The sequence below is a fragment of the Camelus ferus genome, chromosome 16, assembly GCF_009834535.1.
Source record: "Camelus ferus isolate YT-003-E chromosome 16, BCGSAC_Cfer_1.0, whole genome shotgun sequence".
Lineage (NCBI taxonomy): Eukaryota > Metazoa > Chordata > Mammalia > Artiodactyla > Camelidae > Camelus > Camelus ferus.
The window spans coordinates 37,334,845-37,352,613 of NC_045711.1; the positions used below are offsets into that span (position 1 = coordinate 37,334,845).

A 17,769-nucleotide genomic window follows, 5' to 3' on the forward strand; every position below is an offset into this window, starting at 1 on the left:
TAGGATACGATGCTTGCTCTTCATTGAATGCCGTACTTCATGCCACTCTGCCTGATGTTTCATCTTTCAGAAACAGCCAAGAAGCCACATCCCCCATGAAACATGTCCACAATTCTCAACTTCTGAGCAGCTTGGCTCCTACCAGGATTTTCTTTAGTGGCCATTTTGGCTCACTGTGGTTTGATGGATTCTCCACACAGTCCCTGAGCAGCAAGGATGGCATTTTATTCATCACAGTGCCCTCCTATCGAATGTTTGCTGAATGAATAAATAAGGGCCTGAAGTTGGCTGAAGCTGTTAAGGAAGAAAAGGAACTAAATCCAGAGTTCTTATGAAAAAAAGGGAATTGTCTGCTAGAAAGAAAAATGGAACAGGTCACAAAAGCCTTTGCTGTAGCCAGAATTGCCACTTAGTTGTCATGTGACCTTGGACAAGTCACTTAATTTCTGACCCTTAAAGATTTCTTATCTCTAAAATGGAGACAATAATCCCTATCCTGCCTAACTCTCTGGGCTGTGGTGGGGCAAATGGTTCTGTGTGTAAAAGAACGTTGTATGGTGGAAAGCGGTTGGAACGGAATACATTGCTACTGCGGATGGAATAGTAAGAATGGGCCACTGGGTGTGTGGCAAATGGGAGAAACAGATTACTGGATTTTAGGCCTAAGTGATTTGGACGGAGGGTTTAGGCTACTCCTGAGCCTTGTCCTTTGGGTGGGAGCTTGGAAAACGCAGAATTTTCACACGGAGAATATGTGTGTGGGTCTCCCCCACCCCCAGGAATCTACGCCACAGTTCTGGACCAGAATCTCCCTGCCCCCATTTCTGGGCAAGTCTTCCTCCTTGGGGAATCGACTGGCTCTGCTTCCCTATGGTGTTGCCCAGAGCCCGCTGATGAGGACTCTATGGATGATTCCCCCTTCCCTCTCCACTAGTCAGGGCTGATTATTTTAACTCATTATTAATTCCGAACCCCTCCCACAACAAAGAGGCTCATCAGCTGACCCGGACTCCCCGTCTGGGCTCAGGAAATTCTCCTGGTCGGTTCCCAAGCGGAGACCGAGTCGGCCCCAAGGAGCCATTTTCTTCGCTAGACGCTGAGGCCCGGGGAGGAGGAAGAGGGGCGAAGTCTTCCTCCGCCCGGGATCTCCTGGGAAGACGGCCCGCACACCCGGTGCTTCCCCGGCCCAGGCGAGAGGCTGTCACGGCCCACCATTTTGCACTGGCTCCTGGGGCGGCGGCAGCCCTTAAAGACGAAGCTGGGGCTGGGACTCGACCACTTTCGCCCAAGGGTCCCGAGGCCAGTCCGAAAGTGGACGTCACCCGGGATTCGAACCTGCCTTCTCATCTTCGGAGGCCTAGTCCGAGGTTGCTGCTCTAACGCAGTCACACTGCCCCTTTAAGGCGGCACTTTTTATTCTTCATTTGTTTACTTCTTCATGCGCTTTTTCCAAAATGTGTTCACAATATCCTTCCGCAAGTGCCAATCCTAGTCACTAGCCACAAACCTTGAAGCCATTCCTGTAATTTTAAGAATAAAGAATTATTAGCTGTGGGCCATCGTCTCTCTTTATAGGATTTAATCCTTTTTTACACTTTAGGGACTACTTTTTTAGGAGTAAACCATTTTGGCTTTAGTTAACAAATGTTTATGACCTTCAAAACCTTTCCCCTGAAGACAGGATATGATAATAGCCTTTAACACGCACCTTTTCATAAAAATATTCTGTATAGGCCCTCACAGGCCATCGAATCTTCTCCTATTCCTGAAGCAGAATGGTATGGTCCAGAACCCGCCCCATCTTCTCTGCGATTGGTCTTCCTTCCTCGGCGAGACGTGTGCCTCTTGACCAATGGCCGCTCACGTTTCTGAAGCGAGGGATCAGCGATGGAAGGAGGCCACCTGGAAGACGCCCCCTACACGTTCTGGGATTGGCTACGTCGCACGGCGCGGGAGGACGGCGGGCCTGAAAGAGGGGAACTACGACTCCCAGCTTCCTGCGATGGGGACTCCGTTACGCATGCGCACGGGCGGGGCGGACCGGCTTCTATATAAAAGGGGCGCAGAGGGCTGGGAGGCAGCAGTTGGAAGTTGGCAGGTGGAGAGGCAGGTTGGGAGGGGAAGTTGGGGGAGGAGGCGGAAGAAGAACTGTCGGAGGGGGAGGAGGGAGGGAGGAAAAAGGAGGAGGCAGAGGAGAACTGAGCTGAGCCGAGCATCGAGCCAAAGGGGAGATGAGTTTGTCTGTCCTCGGCTGAGGCTTCGGCTGGGCCTAGGGAACTGGGAGCTCGGGTTGGAGCGACACCCGTGGAAGTGGGAGGAGGTGGCTCTGGGACTTTAACCCCTTGTGGGCTCTGCGGCAGGGGATTTAACCCTTTGTGGATCCGGCCCCTCGGAGTCAGCGTCATCGGGTAGTTTTAACCCCTTCGGGGCTGGGTTTAACCCGTTGGATTTAACCTCATCTCCTTGCTCACGAACTCCTCCATCGCGGGGGCGCTCTGCGGGGAGGCTTGAGGCCCACCCCACCCCCTGCACATTACGTACTGTTTCTGCTGCTGCACCCCCTTGGACCCGCTCGCTGGCCGCACTCTGGGAGCTTAACCCTTTACTGACTTGAGCTCCCCCAGGTTGCAGTTGGAGTTTGCTGACAGAAGGACTGGCTAAAGGCATCACTACAGGAATTATAGACCGAAAAGGATTGTGTTGGACATTTTTTAAAAGGAAAGAAAAACCTTTTTTCCTTAAGGACTTACAGCGAAAATTCTTCAAACTTCGAGAAGAGGATTCTATTTGCCATGGCCGAGCCACTCTTGTCAGAGTATCAGCACCAGCCTCAAACTAGCAACTGTACAGGTGCTGTTGCTGTCCATGAAGAACAGAACGCCGATCACCCCCCAGGCGCGGAGGAGCGGGTGCCCGAGGAGGACAGTAGGTGGCAATCGCGAGCGTCCCCCCAATCGGGTGGCCGTCCAGGGCAGTGGGGGGAAGGGAGCCTGAAGCCCCAGCCGCCTCCCCTGCAGACCCAGGTCTGCACAGAATCCAGCTGCCTGAAAGCAAGTGAGAAGGGCCAGAATGGGGACGACTTGTCTGCTGGCGGAGTCCCCCAGCCAGCGGCGGGAGGGGAACAGAGGCCCCAGGCCGTGGAGCCACTCTTGTCAGAGTATCAGTACCAGCCTCAAACTAGCAACGGTACAGGTGCTGTTGCTGTCCATGAAGAGCAGAACCCCGATCGCCCCCCAGGCGCGGAGGAGCGGGTGCCTGATAAGGACAGTAGGTGGCAATCGCGAGCGTCCCCCCAATCGGTTGGCCGTCCGGGGCAGTGGGGGGAAGGGAGCCTGGAGTTCCAGCCACCTTCCCTGCAGACCCAGGTCTGCCCAGAATCCAGCTGCCCGGAAGCGGGTGAGAAGGGCCAGAATGGGGATGATTTGTCCGCTGGCGGAGCCCCCCCGCCGACGGCGGGAGGGGAACAGAGGTCCGAGGCCGAGCCGCTTGTCCAGCCTTGTCATGACTCCGAGACCAACAAGTTGGGGGCTTCTGCTGCAAGGGGCGAAGCGGCGTGGAGACAGCAGCAGAGACAGCTGGGCAAGAAAAAACATAGGAGGAGACGCACTTCCAAGAAGAAGAGACTTTGGAAACCTTACTACGAGCTGACCTGGGAGGAGAGAAGAAAGTTCGATGAGAGACAGAGCCTGCGAGCTTCGAGGATTCGAGCGGAGATGTTCGCCAAGGGCCAGCCGGTCGCGCCCTATAACACCACGCAGTTCCTCATGGATGATCACGACCAGGAGGAGCCAGATCTTAAAACCGGCCTCTATCCCAAACGGGCCGCTGCCAAATCCGACGACACCAGTGATGAAGACTTTATGGAAGAAGCAGGCGAGGAGGATGGGGGCAGCGACGGGATGGGAGGAGATGGCAGCGAGTTTCTGCAGCGGGACTTCTCGGAGACATACGAGCGGTACCACGCGGAGAGCCTGCAGAACATGAGCAAGCAGGAGCTCATCAAAGAGTACCTGGAGCTGGAGAAGTGCCTCTCTCGCATGGAGGACGAGAATAACCGGCTGCGGCTCGAAAGCAAACGGCTGGGCGGCGACGACGCGCGTGTGCGGGAGCTGGAGTTGGAGCTGGAGCGGCTGCGTGCCGAGAACCTCCAGCTGCTGACGGAGAACGAACTGCACCGGCAGCAGGAGCGAGCGCCGCTGTCCAAGTTTGGAGACTAGACAAACTTTTTGGGGGGAGGGGGCAAAGGGGACTTTTTACAGTGATGGAATGTAACATTATATACATGTGTATATAAGACAGTGGACCTTTTTATGACACATAATCAGAAATCTCCTCTGGCTTTGGTTGGTTTGATAAATTTAGCTATGATATGCTTTCTCCTGTTCTTTAATTATGTGAAACCGAAGGGTTGCTTTTCTTGTTTTCCTTTTTAGAAGTTTTCTTTTTTAACGTGTAAGTAATTTGACCAAGTTATAATGCATTTTTCTGTTAAAAATCCTCTCCTTAAATGGAGCTATAAGGTGGCCAAATCTTAGAACCATTAAATTCATTCTAGTTATAATAAATTTAATATTTGTAAATGTAACATAGTTTCAGTGTGATTTCTAGAGCTAATTCGAAATAGTACTGATTTACGTGATTGCATTTTTCGGGGGGTAGAGAGAAATTATTTGTCAATTTTCAAAAAACCAATTCTTTAATGGGAGAATTTTCAATTTGCCGATTTTTCTCTTGAATGGGTTTTAGTATGCTGCAATATACAGTTCCGGCAAAATATAAAGGTTTAAGTATCTTCAACACTTAAGTGTGCTTGCCTAGTGCCTTGGTTTTCTTTCTTGATGCTGGAAAAATAAACCAGTGTTGAGTGTTTGGAGAGTAGAAAGTGACTACAATCAGCAGCTTAAAATTTAATTCTGCTTCCCAATAGCCACTCAAAAGTCTATTAACAAAAATATAAACCTAATTTGGCAGTTTATTAGGTTATACAACTGACAGCCAGCCTCATTTCATTCCTACAAGTTGGATTTTAGTAATTCTCTCTCTCCAGTGAAACTGGAAGGAGTTCTTGGATGCCTGGAAAAGGCTCTTGGTAAACCTCTTGCTTTCTTAGTGCAAGCGATGGTTGGATAAACATGGGACAGCTCTTTAATATATCTAGAGGTAGGGAATATTGGATTTATAGAGGAAACGGCCATTTGGGGCATTCCAAGGATTTAATCCTAATTGTCCAATACTTAGGTGCTCCCTATACCAAAAAAAGGAATAGAGCTCCCCACCTTTTCATGAGTCAGACTAAAATTAGAAATGCCCCCTCACTGCAAATCAAATGTAAAGCTTCTGGTTAAGGAGCTAAATTAAATCCTTAGGGGCCGAGTGGGAACCATGCACATTCCCTGTACAGTCCGATATACCAAGTCTCCTAACTGTGCTTAGTCCTTCAGTAGTTCTGCTCTTGAAAATACAGGAATACCTTGGGAATTTCTGCTCCCAAATCAAAATAGAAATTCTAAGATTATTTCCCTCCTGTCACCATGGTTAACCTAGCCCATCTTTACCTGCCCTGTGTCAGTGTTTCTCTGGGGCAATTGCATTTGTCAAATCACTAGCACAGGGGTTCCTTCACTTGGGGCCTTAGAAGCCACAGGGGGCTTTGGGGCCCATGAACCCCATGAAATTATATGTAGACTTGGATTATATACATTCTTCTGGGGAGAGGGTTCAAAAGAATCATGAGATTGTTAAACTTGAAGGTTAAGAACCCCTTCAGGGAAATGAAAAAAACCCTCCTATTGGGAAGGTTGCTTTGGCAGCTAAATTGAATAGTGGAGGTGGTGGGAACTTCCAGAATGAAATGCACCTTACAATGCATGAGAAGCATACACAAATCAATGAATCAAGGGAAATTATGGCAGTTAAGACTAACTCAGGGCCTTCAAAGCTGGAATGAGCTGCCCTATTCTGGCAGATGGTCCACTAGAGACAATGTATGATCAGCTTTTCCTTTGTCCTAAAAATTACATTAAAAGTCTATTTTGAAATAGTTTTCTTAGTGTTTTCAATTTCCCTTCTGCTATGATGTCATGCAGCAGTCTCAGAAACAGTGCTTGGAAAAGCAGCAACACTGCCCTCTGGCTTTACAGTACAGAGCAGAAGCCTCATTTTGACTGCATTATATAGGATGCAGCAGTGATAACCTCTCTTAAGATGGATTTAAGTATAATGATCTTGTTTCCCCTATTAGTCTTGGAAAGAATGTGTAAGACTTATAACTGTTTAAGTGCACCAGGAAAAAGCTTGTAAATTTTAGGAGACAAACTCAATCGTCTTTAAAAATACACAAATCTTTAAGGTTTTGGGGTTTTTGGCTTTTTTTTTTGACAGGGGGCGGGGAGGATTCAGTTTGTTTGTTTAATGGTACTGGGGATTGAAGCCAGTACCTCATGTATGCTAGGCATGCACTCTGCCATGAGCTATACCCTCCCCTCTCAAATACTTAGTTTTAAGTAACTCTTTCATAAATTACTTTGATTAACCTTGAGATATGCAACTTTCTGAATTTTGCTTTCAAAGTCACTGGCACTTCACTATATTTATTACATCTATTTGCATGAAATGTCAGTTTTCTATCAACACTTTCTACAGTGAAACACTTGACTCGCGTATTGTTCTCAGGGCAGAGAGAAAAGACTGAATTACCTATATTAACAGGGAGTTGTGATGACATGATCCTCAAGTCCACCCTAGCCTTTCACTAAAGTCTTCTCTGCCAAACACTTTAGATGAGCCACTCAAAAGACCCTGCTTACACATTGGCAATATCAGTTTGTTCCCTTTTTCATACTGGGGCCTAGTGTATCCAGGCAAGGCAAAGCACTTCCCAAACTTTGGAGACAGCTGGCTGGACAGCTTAATTCTCCTCTGAGTAACAAAAACTTTTCTTGGGCTAGCCTACAACCTAAAGCTACCCTCAGGAGACAAGGCCCTTTAGATTTCAGTCTGGGGGAAGAAAGCCAGGGAGTTCCAGATTGGTTTAATTCTGAAAAATAAAAGTAGTATTTCCAAGGAAAAGAAACATAAAATTAGACCAGATGTCAAAAAAAATCAGGTTCCAAGTTATACCTTTGATGTATACTAGCAGTGGAACCCTGGACACCTCTCTTAAAACTCTGGATCTCATTCTTTGAAGCAAAACAGGGCCATGCCTACTTTACATAACTTCTGTTAAGGATTAAACGAGATAGCATGAAAACGGGTTATACAAAAGTAAGGTACCACTGGTATGATTACTGGTTCTTTTTAAGACTAGAACAGTTGATCAGTTATTTTAATTTTCACTTTGTCCAGAGTGAAATAAAAATCCTTTGCTTAGGGAAATGTAAATAAATATACTTCATCCCCATCACTTCAAAAGTGAGAGACACCAAAGAGGGAATTGACAAATAAAAAAACCAAAATCCACAACTGAATAGTCTACCTTCAGAAAATCAATGCTTAGTCAAACATTAGGTAATGAACCACAGGTGTCTGCTTTGGCCACTTACACCAACAGCTGGCAACAAATATCCACAACAGTGTGATGGAAAAGCTGGCTAGAGTTGAACAGTACTGTACTTGTACCTAAGTACACCTGAGTTTATGGCTTTTTAAAAATTATTTTTTACACTTGTCAAGTAAGATTATTGGAATAAAATTTCACTTTACTATTCCTTCTCATGTAAAGTATAAATGGTTGTTGCTAGAAACGAGCAATTTTTAAAACAAAATGTCGAATTCAGGCCCTGAACACAGTGGGATCTGCTGACCAAAAGGTAACAGTCATAGTCTGTGAGACAAAATATACAGTCTAGGAGGCGAAAATTCAGTTTTTGGCCAATGTCTGCCAGCTGTCTTTGAATGCTGGAAAGCTTACAACGTCATTACATTTCTTGTTGAAAAAACAAAGGCTGGTTTTAGACAGATGAATAACTTAGCACTCACAAATCCTCCTAAATTTCCTCTTGGGTTTTACTTAGAGGCGGTTCAATTATGAGAAATGATATAATGTGAGTAACAGCAGGAATAATCCTACTAGTTTACTAATAAGCCTCTGCACACCAACAAAATTCTTCCAAATGGTTGAGCTGCTACTGGAAACTGTTGGTAAGTCTTCTGAAATAGCTAGTGTGATTCCTTCCCTCATTACAGAACCAAGAGCAGTTATATTTGGCTTAAAATTTTTCAAGAGCAAAGATTCAGAAGGGTATTGTGAACTCTCATTTGAAGTCATATTCTATTTGACACATCCAGTGACTCTGTGTGAAGTGTTAAAAAGCCTTGGGTCTGCAGTGAGCAAAAAGGATATTCCTGAAGGAAAATGTGGGAGCTTTATGGTGTTCCACACACAAGAATATGACAAAATGATGGCATCACTGCTTTTTGTAAGTGTCTCAGTAGAACTTGTCCAGAGTGTCAGAGGAGATTAATTTGAAGTTCTGAAGTCAGCTTTAAACATGTACTGCATACCTGGATAACTCCAGGACAACCATCAGGCAAAGGCAGAAGACCAAACTAGGGGACGGAAGGGATAAAAGAGCAAACACTTGAACTTAAAAAGAGAAAAGACAGAGAAGAGGATGGTGAGAGCTAAACACAGAGAGAAAAAACTGATTAACTGTGGAAATCAAATAGGTCAGAAGCAAGCATCTTTATCCTAAAGAGGAGGACTGCTGCAAAGGATCACTCCTCTGTCAATGAATCCTGCTCACACACAGCCACTAGTCCCAGGAGTTAGCAATCAGGCAAACATAAAATCTCCAGGACTTGCAGTAACAACTGCTTGGTACCCCGAGAGACTGACCCGGGTTCAGCTTATTTAGAGGGCCCATGGCAACCAAGGCCACACTTTGGTAAGGCAGGCCTCCCAACTGCCCCAAATAACCTTTGAAGCAGAAGTTCTAAAGTTTCCAAATAACAAAGTTATAGCAAGTAAATGTTTACATAGCCACTGAAGAGTAGTTACTCCAGGTATTTATAAGAGAGGCTGCATTGATACCATTTTCAAATTAGGAAACTGAGGGTTTGTAGAATTTGTCATAAACCACAAAGCAACTCATCTGAAAGGGGAGAGCTGAGGAGGAAGTTGAAGGTCTGGTTGAACATTAGACGAACAATAGACTCAGCAACAAAATGACCAGTCTGGCCTCATCTTCAGGATTTGGCCTCTAGCCAAGCCAACTAAGACTATGGTAGCACACACAGAAATAGAACTTGAAGTTCATAACTTCCAGTCCTGTGTTCTGCTCAGTAGCAACGGACCATTAATAAACTGGTTTCATTCCCAGCCTCTTTCTTATCAAGGAATGGAAAAGCTTGTGGGTCAACCTTAAAGAAGATAAACTTTCATCTTTATAAATGAGTAGCAAATTTCTGCACCTGGTATTCTCCACTTAGTAGCATCCAAACGTTTAACAAGATTACTTCACAATGGAGGAAGAATCATTAAGAGTGTGAGATCCTCCACTATTAAATTCTTGACAGAAGAACCACAAAGAAATTCTTTAAAGCCCCTTTTGGCTGCTATGACTATTTAGCTTTTCCTAACTCCATCTTCTCTTGATCTGAAGAACAGTGTGAACATGACATAAGCGAAAAGTTAACCTACAGTATGAATCAAGTGTACGGAAGCTTCATTTAGGATAAGTGGTTCAAATTTAACTTTATTGGGGGGGGGTAGGTTTATTTATTTTTTAATGGAGGTACTAGGGATTGAACCCAGGGCCTCATGCATGTTAGGCATGCACTCTACTACCACTGAGCTATACCCTCCCACAAATGGTTCAAATTTTAGATTAAGAACCTGACTTGATGACTGTATTTTTGCAATCCAGTTCTAATACATCTGTCAGGGGTGGGAGTGGGGCAAGGAAATAGTTACAGCTATGGAACTGTCATTCTTACAACCTTAAAAAAAACTACTTTATTAATAAGAGAAACAGGGCTTCAGTTCTAAAGAAACTTTGCTATTTAAGCCAAATGGTTAGGAATGATTTGACCATATGTAATTGGCAATGAGACTCATTACAACATACCCTCAAAGATAAAGTTCACTGCCCACTCACTCTCCTACTTGAGTTTACCTAGGCATAATTTTAACTGGCCTTTTTAAACAATATTAAGCTATCCCAGAAACGTGAGTCTCTCTGAATTTAGATTTAGAGCAGTAGGAAACAAGATGGTTTAATCTGCAATTCAGGAAAAGAATTTCATATCAAATTTCAATCCTTTAGAAGCTGCTGCAGCTGTAATACAGGGTTGAGTATTTATTTTTTCAAATCAGGTCTCTCCTACTGCCCAAACGGTACAGATATGAAGTAGCTCAACTAACTTCTATTCTGGTAGCCATCTGGGATCTACATAAGTAACTTTTTTTGGAATTTCAAAATAGAGGTTCCCTAGTAACAATGCCTAGTGGCAAAATATTCCCCCATTTTGTTTCGTTTGTGGGAGAAAACTTCTTTAAACTGGAAAGAATTTGTAGTCTTATAAAGATTACATTGGAATTAGTTCGTTTTTTCCTCTAGGAGGGCAGCCATTTCTCCCAAAGTTTGGTAAAAGTTATGGCTCAGATTTCAAAATGCAAACAGATGTTCCTGAAGCATCCGAAATGGGCCACTCCACTTTTATTCCCAGAACCGTGGCGACTCCGTTATTTTGTGTTCCAATTCTGCAGAGAGCAAAAACCCACTCCTCTTTGGTGTAAACTTTCAAGAGAAGTGGAACAGCACACTTTTGAAGTTTCCCTCAGTGGATGGCGACATGCGAGGTCAGGTCGTTCCCGAGAATCGGGGCTGGATAGGGGAAATCTCGAGGACAAGAGCGCTCAGAGATTTCCTCGCGCCCCGATCTGGCTGGTCCCAGGGGGATTAGTGGTTGCTACAGTAGGAAGAAGGCTGTTCCTTTCCGCAGCCGTGGCCACGGGATGGCCTTGGTGTATAAGTGGGGAGATGGTGGGTGCACCTGGCTCTCTGCCCTCGGAGCCTCCAGCGGACTGCCACGCCAGAGGGACGCGCGGCCGGAGCTGAGACCTCCACCCGCCCCCGCGGAGCCAAGCTTTGGAATCTAGCGTCGCCCCACCTCGCCGGTTGAAGCGGGCGTCCCGACACGCCGGGCCTCGCCGCCATACCCAGGCCGCATGGGGGTGGGGAAAGAACTTGGCGGAGCTCCGCCTCATGATTTGTGCTCCCGTGGAAAAAAGCAGAGGGGAGTCGTTTCACCCGGTCTCTCCCCAACTGGGGTCTCGGGAAACACGCGGTAATTACCCAAGAACCCCGCCCACCGTGAGAGGCGAGGCTGCGGGGCTGCCGGGACGGTTTGAGGACCAGGCCCGGCCAGGGAGACTCCAACCTTCACCCGCCCCTGGTCCCCGGTCCCACTCCCGGCCGTCCCCGGCGTCGCCACTTCAGGCAGCCCACTCGGCCCGGCCTCTCCCCGCGCCCGGACCACCCCCCATGGGGTGCTCTCACTGCGCAGCGAGTCCCTCCGCTGCCTCCTCCCAGCCCAAAATGGCGGCGGCGGCCACCGTTCCTTCTCGTCGCCTTCCTCTAGGGCGGAGGATCCCTCCGCTCCCAAGCCCCTCCCACCTCGGCCGGATCTATTTCCTGCCCAGTAAAGATTAACGCCATCAATGAACACTTTAATTGAGATCGGAAAGGCGGTTCCGGTTGTGCTTCCGCACAGCTAATTGTTGACAAAAATGAGGATATTGGCAGGCGAGTGGACCAATCAAAGAAGATATCGGTGAGCGCGGGACGCTACTCGCGCAAGGGTAGATGGTTTTTGGAGTTTTCTGTGTGTGTGTTGAAGTGACAGGTTCTTGATCCGCCTTCCTCAGCTAGAAGAACTACAATCCCCAGCAGGCACCGCGCTGCCAGGCCGGGCCCCCCTTCCCCCAACTTTAGTGCCTGGGCTGCTTGACCAGAGCTGCAGCAACTGTTGCAAGAGGTAGGGCTGAGGCGGTGGGAATTGCACAGACAGGCGGTCGCACAGAAAGACACACAGATATAGTCGTGTGCATAGCCCTTGACAGCAAATAGGTCAGTTCTGCCTTCGCAAAATCTCCTTCCCAGATCATTTCCCGTCTTCCAAGGAATCCATCCTGAAGTCAGACCAGCTGCCTGTAGTGCGAAGACTTCTCTTTCTCCTTTCCTCTGTTTCCCATCCTGAGGAAGGAGGAAGGCAGGCCAGTCCCTGTAGATAAAAAGGCCTCAGCCCCAGGATCAGCCCAGGCCCCAGTCGTGTTTCTTGAGGCATTGAATTCCGGAACCCTTCCTGGGGAGGAGGGGGGGGGGGGCTGCAGTCAAGATTGGGGCCTCTGGAGGCAGTGGGGAAAGGTCTTCTCCTAAGGCTTGTTGGAGCCACTGACCCACTACACTCCCAGCCTCTCCAGGTAATTATTGTACATTTGCCTCCCCAGTCAGTCTATTTTCACCCCCTTTCATTATTGAGGGAACAAAGATTAGGCCTAGCTTTCTAGCTGGCAGCCTGGGCCTCAGTGACTTTCAGGAGAAGAGTATAGGATGTAAGTTCTGGCCTGAGGAACAGAACTGGAAAGATAACCCCTTAATCCTTATTTGGCCCCTTGTTGGCTGGAGGTTTTGACACCAGGGTGGAGGCTCCCTTCAGGCCCATCCTTTGAACTGAGGATGTGCAGGTCTGGTGCTACAAAATGGCTGCCGCTGCCTTGGTAGCCAGAGTCTTCCTGAAACTTCTCCTTCAAAACTTAGGTTTCTGTTATTTAAAGCAGGTGTCACTAGTTAAAGGCATCTGCTGAAAGATTTGGAACAGAAGAAGGTGACTACTCCAAACCAGACCAACAGTAATACAGAGTCACCAGCAGCCCTGGAGGAGGCCAAGGTAAGCCCCACCCTCCCAACCACGCGAGTACCCTGAACATGGATCCTGCCAAATGGGACCCCGGCTTCTTGTCTCAGGTGTGTTGGCGGATTTGGAAAACCAATATTTTTAAATAAGTCCCTACTGTGTGCTGAGCAATATGCTAAATCTGTGCTATTTTATGAAATCCTAGTAGCCCTTCAAGGTAGGAGTTACTATTTCCATTTCAAAGAAGCTAAGGTTTTTTTGTTCTGTTCTGTTTTGTTTTTTAATGGAGATGCTGGGGATTTGTTTTGTTTTTTAATGGAGGTACCTCATGCATGCTAAGCAGGCGCTCTACCACTGAGCTATATCCATCCAAAAGCTAAGGTTTTGAGAGCTGAAATACCTTTTCTAGAATCATGCAGCCAGCAAGCAGAAGACCCAGGGTCTAAACTTAGAGCCTTAAATGACAGAACCCTGCCTTGCATTTTGCCTAGGCTGAGAACCAAGTCTGAAGCAGGGAGAAGAGTTTGAGTCATTGGTTCACAATTTAGGGTGAGGGTTAGCGGGGAGAAAATCACCCAGGAGAAGAGGGAGAGACAGATTATATCAGCCCCTCAGAGAACATCACCTTCAGATCTGGCTACAGGAGCCCAATCCCTCCCAGCCCATAGGCTCTCACTGTCCGTACTTCGCCCATTCTTCTCCCCTAGTCCAGACTCCCTATAGGTAACAAGGAAACTCTGCTCCTCTAACCCACCTTACCTAGCTACTTCCAGTGTTTTCTGGATTCATTTAATTTGGAATTCATGGTATGTCAGAGCCAGAAGTTTCAGAAAGGGCAAATGCTTACCTGCAATAGTGGTAATAGTGGCAGAGAGACAAACCTTTAGGAGGGAGGCAGCATGTGTGGGGCTGAAGGGTAGGGCTGGATTGGGTTGGGGGAAGGATCATGGGGGAGATTTGCTGAGGACTGGGAACAGGTAAATGATTGTGTACATACGAGCCCCTAGCAGCCTTACCTCTTCCTAAGTGGGACAGAAGCTCTCCTCAGTTGACCCAGACACTGGGGGAGACAAGGCCTGTAACTCTTGATTGATGATTTCCCTGCAGGTGAAATAACAATACAACACAACAGACAACACACACACGCCAACATACCCAATCCCAAATTATGAGACCTCCAGGGTCTCCAAAACACATAGAACACACCTCTAGCTCTTACAGGGCTGCATACATCCACCAGTACACACCCTACACTTTTGTGGATCCACACTTGGATGTTTCTGAATGGTGCTGTACATTATACAACAGTGGGTCAATGGTAGTGGTTATTATTAGAATTTCCCAAACCACAAACTTCGAGCAATTCATTCCCCTCCCCCACACTCAGCACTCCTACCCTCAGCAGGACAGAGATAAACAGATGCCCTGAACACACACTCTCTTGACAGAATCCTTTCCACCTCTTAGATAACTTCTAGAATTCTCTGGGCTGGAGATTGGCCCTTCCTCTCCCAGGCTCTTTCCTGCCCCTTATGTGGAAGAGTGATACCAACTTCTGCCTAGAATACACTCCATCTTTGCCCTAGAATGAAAGAAAAGAGAGTCTCGTGTTCCAATATTTTTTGGATCCCCTCTCTTTTGGGCTTTATGTCATTTAACATGTATTTATTGAACACTTACCTTGCAAAGTGACACAGTGGTTAATTGACAGGACATATTATAGGAGGAAGACAGATGGTAAATGGTAATGTACTATATGCTAAGTGGGACATTAACTGTCACACACACGACAGGGAGTCACTGGGAAGGGGAGTAGGGGGCTGCTTTAGATAGGGTGGTCAGGGAGGGCCTCTCTGAAGAGGTGACATTGGAACTAAGCTCTAAAGGATGAAAAAGAATCAGCTATGCAAATAGCTGGAAGCAGGATTGGCTATATTATTTGTGGGGCTGAGTGCAAAGCTCTTTATTCAAATATTACTAAGAAGTTCAAGACAATGACAGCAGAACATTAAGCAAAGCATGGGGCCTTTCTGAACCATGGGGTTCTGTGGGACTGTACAGGTCACTTGCCAGGAAGCAGCTCTGTCTAAAAGACAAGCTTTCTAGGAAGAGGGAAGAATGAGTACCGTTTGGGCTTCTGCTCAAGCAAATACATCAGGAACCACTTTCCATCTCATTTCAAAGAGTATTTATTGAATGCCTGCTCTGTGCCAGGTACTGTCCTAGGCATTGAAATTACAAAGTGAAATACACAGGCAAAATTCCTGCTCTCACTGTGAATTTGCTTGCGGAAGGTTGGGGGACAGACAGTATATTGTCTAACCCAAGCCTATAAGCAAACAAATGGTTGCAGAAGCTGCAAGGCTAGAGAGGGACCAAGTGAGCTGGGTGTGGGATAGTCAGCTTCAGGCTGGTGGACAGGGGAGAATTCCACCACCAGGGACAGGCTGGCTTTGATCTCTCCTCCCTTGTCCTCCCTCTTTAGACCTCTAGTGCTCCTGGGAGCCCCAAAACATCCCCTGAGCCTCATGACTCTGGAGGTTCTTTGCCCCTGACACCCCAGATGGAGAGCCACTCAGAGGAGGAAGATCCTCCTGGGGCCAGTAGTGGCCTGGCCTGGAGCGGTCGGGGCCCCCGGACCCAGAGCCCAGGGCGCTGCTCAGTGGAGGCTGTACTGGCCCGAAAGAAGCACCGCCGGCGATCGTCAAAGCTTTCAAAGCGCAAGCGGCCCTGGCGGCCCTACCTGGAGCTGAGCTGGGCCGAGAAGCAGCAGCGGGATGAGAGGCAGAGCCAGAGGGCCTCCCGGGTCCGAGAGGAGATGTTCGCCAAAGGCCAGCCCGTGGCACCCTACAACACCACCCAGTTCCTGATGAATGACCGAGACCCCGAGGAGCCCAACCTGGATGTGCCCCAAGGGGCCTCCCACCCAGGCTCCAGTGGGGAAAGTGAGGCAGGGGATGGCGATGGGCAGGGCCGAGCACACGGGGAGTTCCAGCAGAGGGATTTCTCGGAGGCCTACGAGCGCTATCACACCGAGAGCCTGCAGGCCCGCAGCAAGCAGGAGCTGGTGCGGGACTATCTTGATCTGGAGAGGCGGCTGTCACAGGCCGAAGAGGAGACAAAGAGGCTGCAGCAGCTGCAGGGGTGCACCAGCGGGCAGCCCTGTCGCCAGGTGGAGGAGCTGGCTGCCGAGGTCGAGAGGCTCCGGACGGAGAACCAGCGGCTTCGGCAGGAAAATGAGATGTGGAACCAAGAGGGCGGCTGCCGCAGTGGGGAGCCAGGCACCTAGAGGTGCCCCGCCCCCGGCCCGGCCAGGGTGAACCAAAGAGAAGGTTCGTACACACTCAGGCCAGCTGCGTCTCAGGGAGGCAGGTCTCAGCACTCCTGCACCCCCCACCCCACCCCGAGAACAACTAAAATAGGTTCAGGCTTCCACCTTGTCACTTCCACAATTTGTTCTCTGATGTCATCTTATTTTTCACAAAGAAATTAAATGATTTTGGTGAGATGAAATGGGAGCGGCTAGCATTGATTTCACTAGGGCTGCTCTGAAAATCAAAGCCATTCATCCCAGTCCCCCCTTGCCTTAAGCCTGGGAGGACAACAGACCACTAGATTGGAGGCCTCTCAGGGTTTCCATGATGCCTGAAATCTGCTCTGTGTATCTGGGAGGAATCAGACTGCTCTGAAGGTTATAGAAAGGGGGAGGCAGAGGCTGAAGGAGGCTCAGTCAGGAGCCTCCAGATTCTGCTGGAACCTGATTTAAGATGCCAGATTGCCCTGAGGAGCTGAGAGTTTCCCCTGGAAGAGGAAGTGCTGGGCTCAAGTCCAGGGGTTCCTCCAGGGTTTGTTCCCAAGCTCCCTGTAATTTCCCTGTCCTCCCACAGGTTAGAGGGCTGAGCTCAACATGGTCTGGGTACCTTGTTTCTCCTTGTCCTTGTCCAGTCCCCCACCTCCCACATCTCTCAGCCAGGGGTTGGGCAGGAGGTTAGTTGTCATGTTTGCCCCTGACTTCCTGGACGGGCAGAGGGAAGTTTTCTTCTGATGGTAAATAAGCCCAAGGTGGGGATGGGGGTGGGGGCAGGGAGGACAGTGACTGGATCCTTAGCAATGGGGATGTGGGCAGGGAGGACAGCGACTGGATCCTTAGCAGAGCTGGTGGCCTGGCTTTCCCATGCCTGCCATGCATCCTGGCATCCTGCTCCTCTTAGCCTAATCACCTGTATGGTTAATTCCTCTGAGATGAGCCCCTCACCTGTCTGTCTAATAGAGAGCTGAGTCAGCCCGGATATGCAGATACCACCAACACACCAGCAGTACTGGGCTCTGAAGCAAGCTCACACACCCCCTCACACTCAGACCCACCCTTCCCCAGACACCTTGTCTCTCGTCCTTGTGGCTGCAGAGTGTCAGGCTGTGGTGGTGGAGGGGAAGTTAGTCAACTCACCAATGAGCCTGTGTTGGCTCTGCCACCGTGCATGGGGCGGGGCGGAGGCCTGGCAGCCCAGCTTAACCTCCATTCCAGGAAAGATCATCTTGACAGGCCACACTGGGCAAGAGAAGGGCTCAGGCCTGGGAGCTGCTAGGATGGAAATGTTGACAAACCTTGTGTGCTGCCAGGGCAACTTTCATTTCTGCCCTGCCACACCCAGGCCTCGCCAGCGTCTTCTACAACGAAGCAAGGCGAGAACAGATTTTCAGAAGGAATGGGTTTTAAGAGAGCAAAATCTCCCATCTTTGGGGTCTGCCCTTCAGAACCCTGGCCGAGGGTTTTAGCCCCCTTCCCTTTGATTCCTGACAGCTCTGTCAAGAAGGGCCAGAGGAATGATTGTCCCCACTTTGCAGAGGAAAAACCCAACACTCATAGAGGAAGCAGCTTTCCAGATTCCAGGAAAGCTGGCCCGAGGCCTG

General features: G+C 48.5%; 2 protein-coding genes and 1 long non-coding RNA gene across 14 annotated transcripts; 2 read left to right on the forward strand and 1 right to left on the reverse strand.

Annotated features, from left to right (window-relative positions):
* Positions 1-2,105: 2,105 nt before the first annotated feature.
* On the forward strand, positions 2,106-4,792 carry HEXIM1 (HEXIM P-TEFb complex subunit 1). The gene has a single exon (XM_032457394.1). It carries the CDS (start codon positions 2,793-2,795, stop codon positions 4,215-4,217), a length of 1,425 nt encoding a protein of 474 aa, XP_032313285.1. The 5' UTR covers positions 2,106-2,792; the 3' UTR covers positions 4,218-4,792.
* Positions 4,793-11,835: 7,043 nt separating this feature from the next.
* On the forward strand, positions 11,836-16,371 carry HEXIM2 (HEXIM P-TEFb complex subunit 2). 12 transcript variants are annotated; one of them, XM_032457406.1, is made up of 3 exons: positions 11,836-11,979; positions 12,779-12,968; positions 15,344-16,371. In XM_032457406.1, the coding sequence occupies exons 2-3, from the start codon at positions 12,930-12,932 to the stop codon at positions 16,145-16,147; spliced, it is 843 nt and encodes a 280-aa protein (XP_032313297.1). In that variant the 5' UTR covers positions 11,836-11,979; positions 12,779-12,929; the 3' UTR covers positions 16,148-16,371. The 12 variants fall into 12 exon arrangements, with proteins under 12 accessions (XP_032313297.1, XP_032313303.1, XP_032313294.1 ...); XM_032457412.1 differs by having other exon boundaries at positions 11,837-11,979; positions 12,779-12,891; XM_032457403.1 differs by having other exon boundaries at positions 11,857-12,424.
* LOC116656783 lies at positions 12,186-17,522 on the reverse strand. Its single transcript, XR_004311732.1, has 3 exons — positions 17,306-17,522; positions 13,875-13,959; positions 12,186-12,306 (listed from the first exon to the last, which is right to left on the reverse strand). It is a non-coding gene; the product is annotated as an uncharacterized LOC116656783 (long non-coding RNA).
* Between the last annotated feature and the right edge of the window lie 247 nt (positions 17,523-17,769).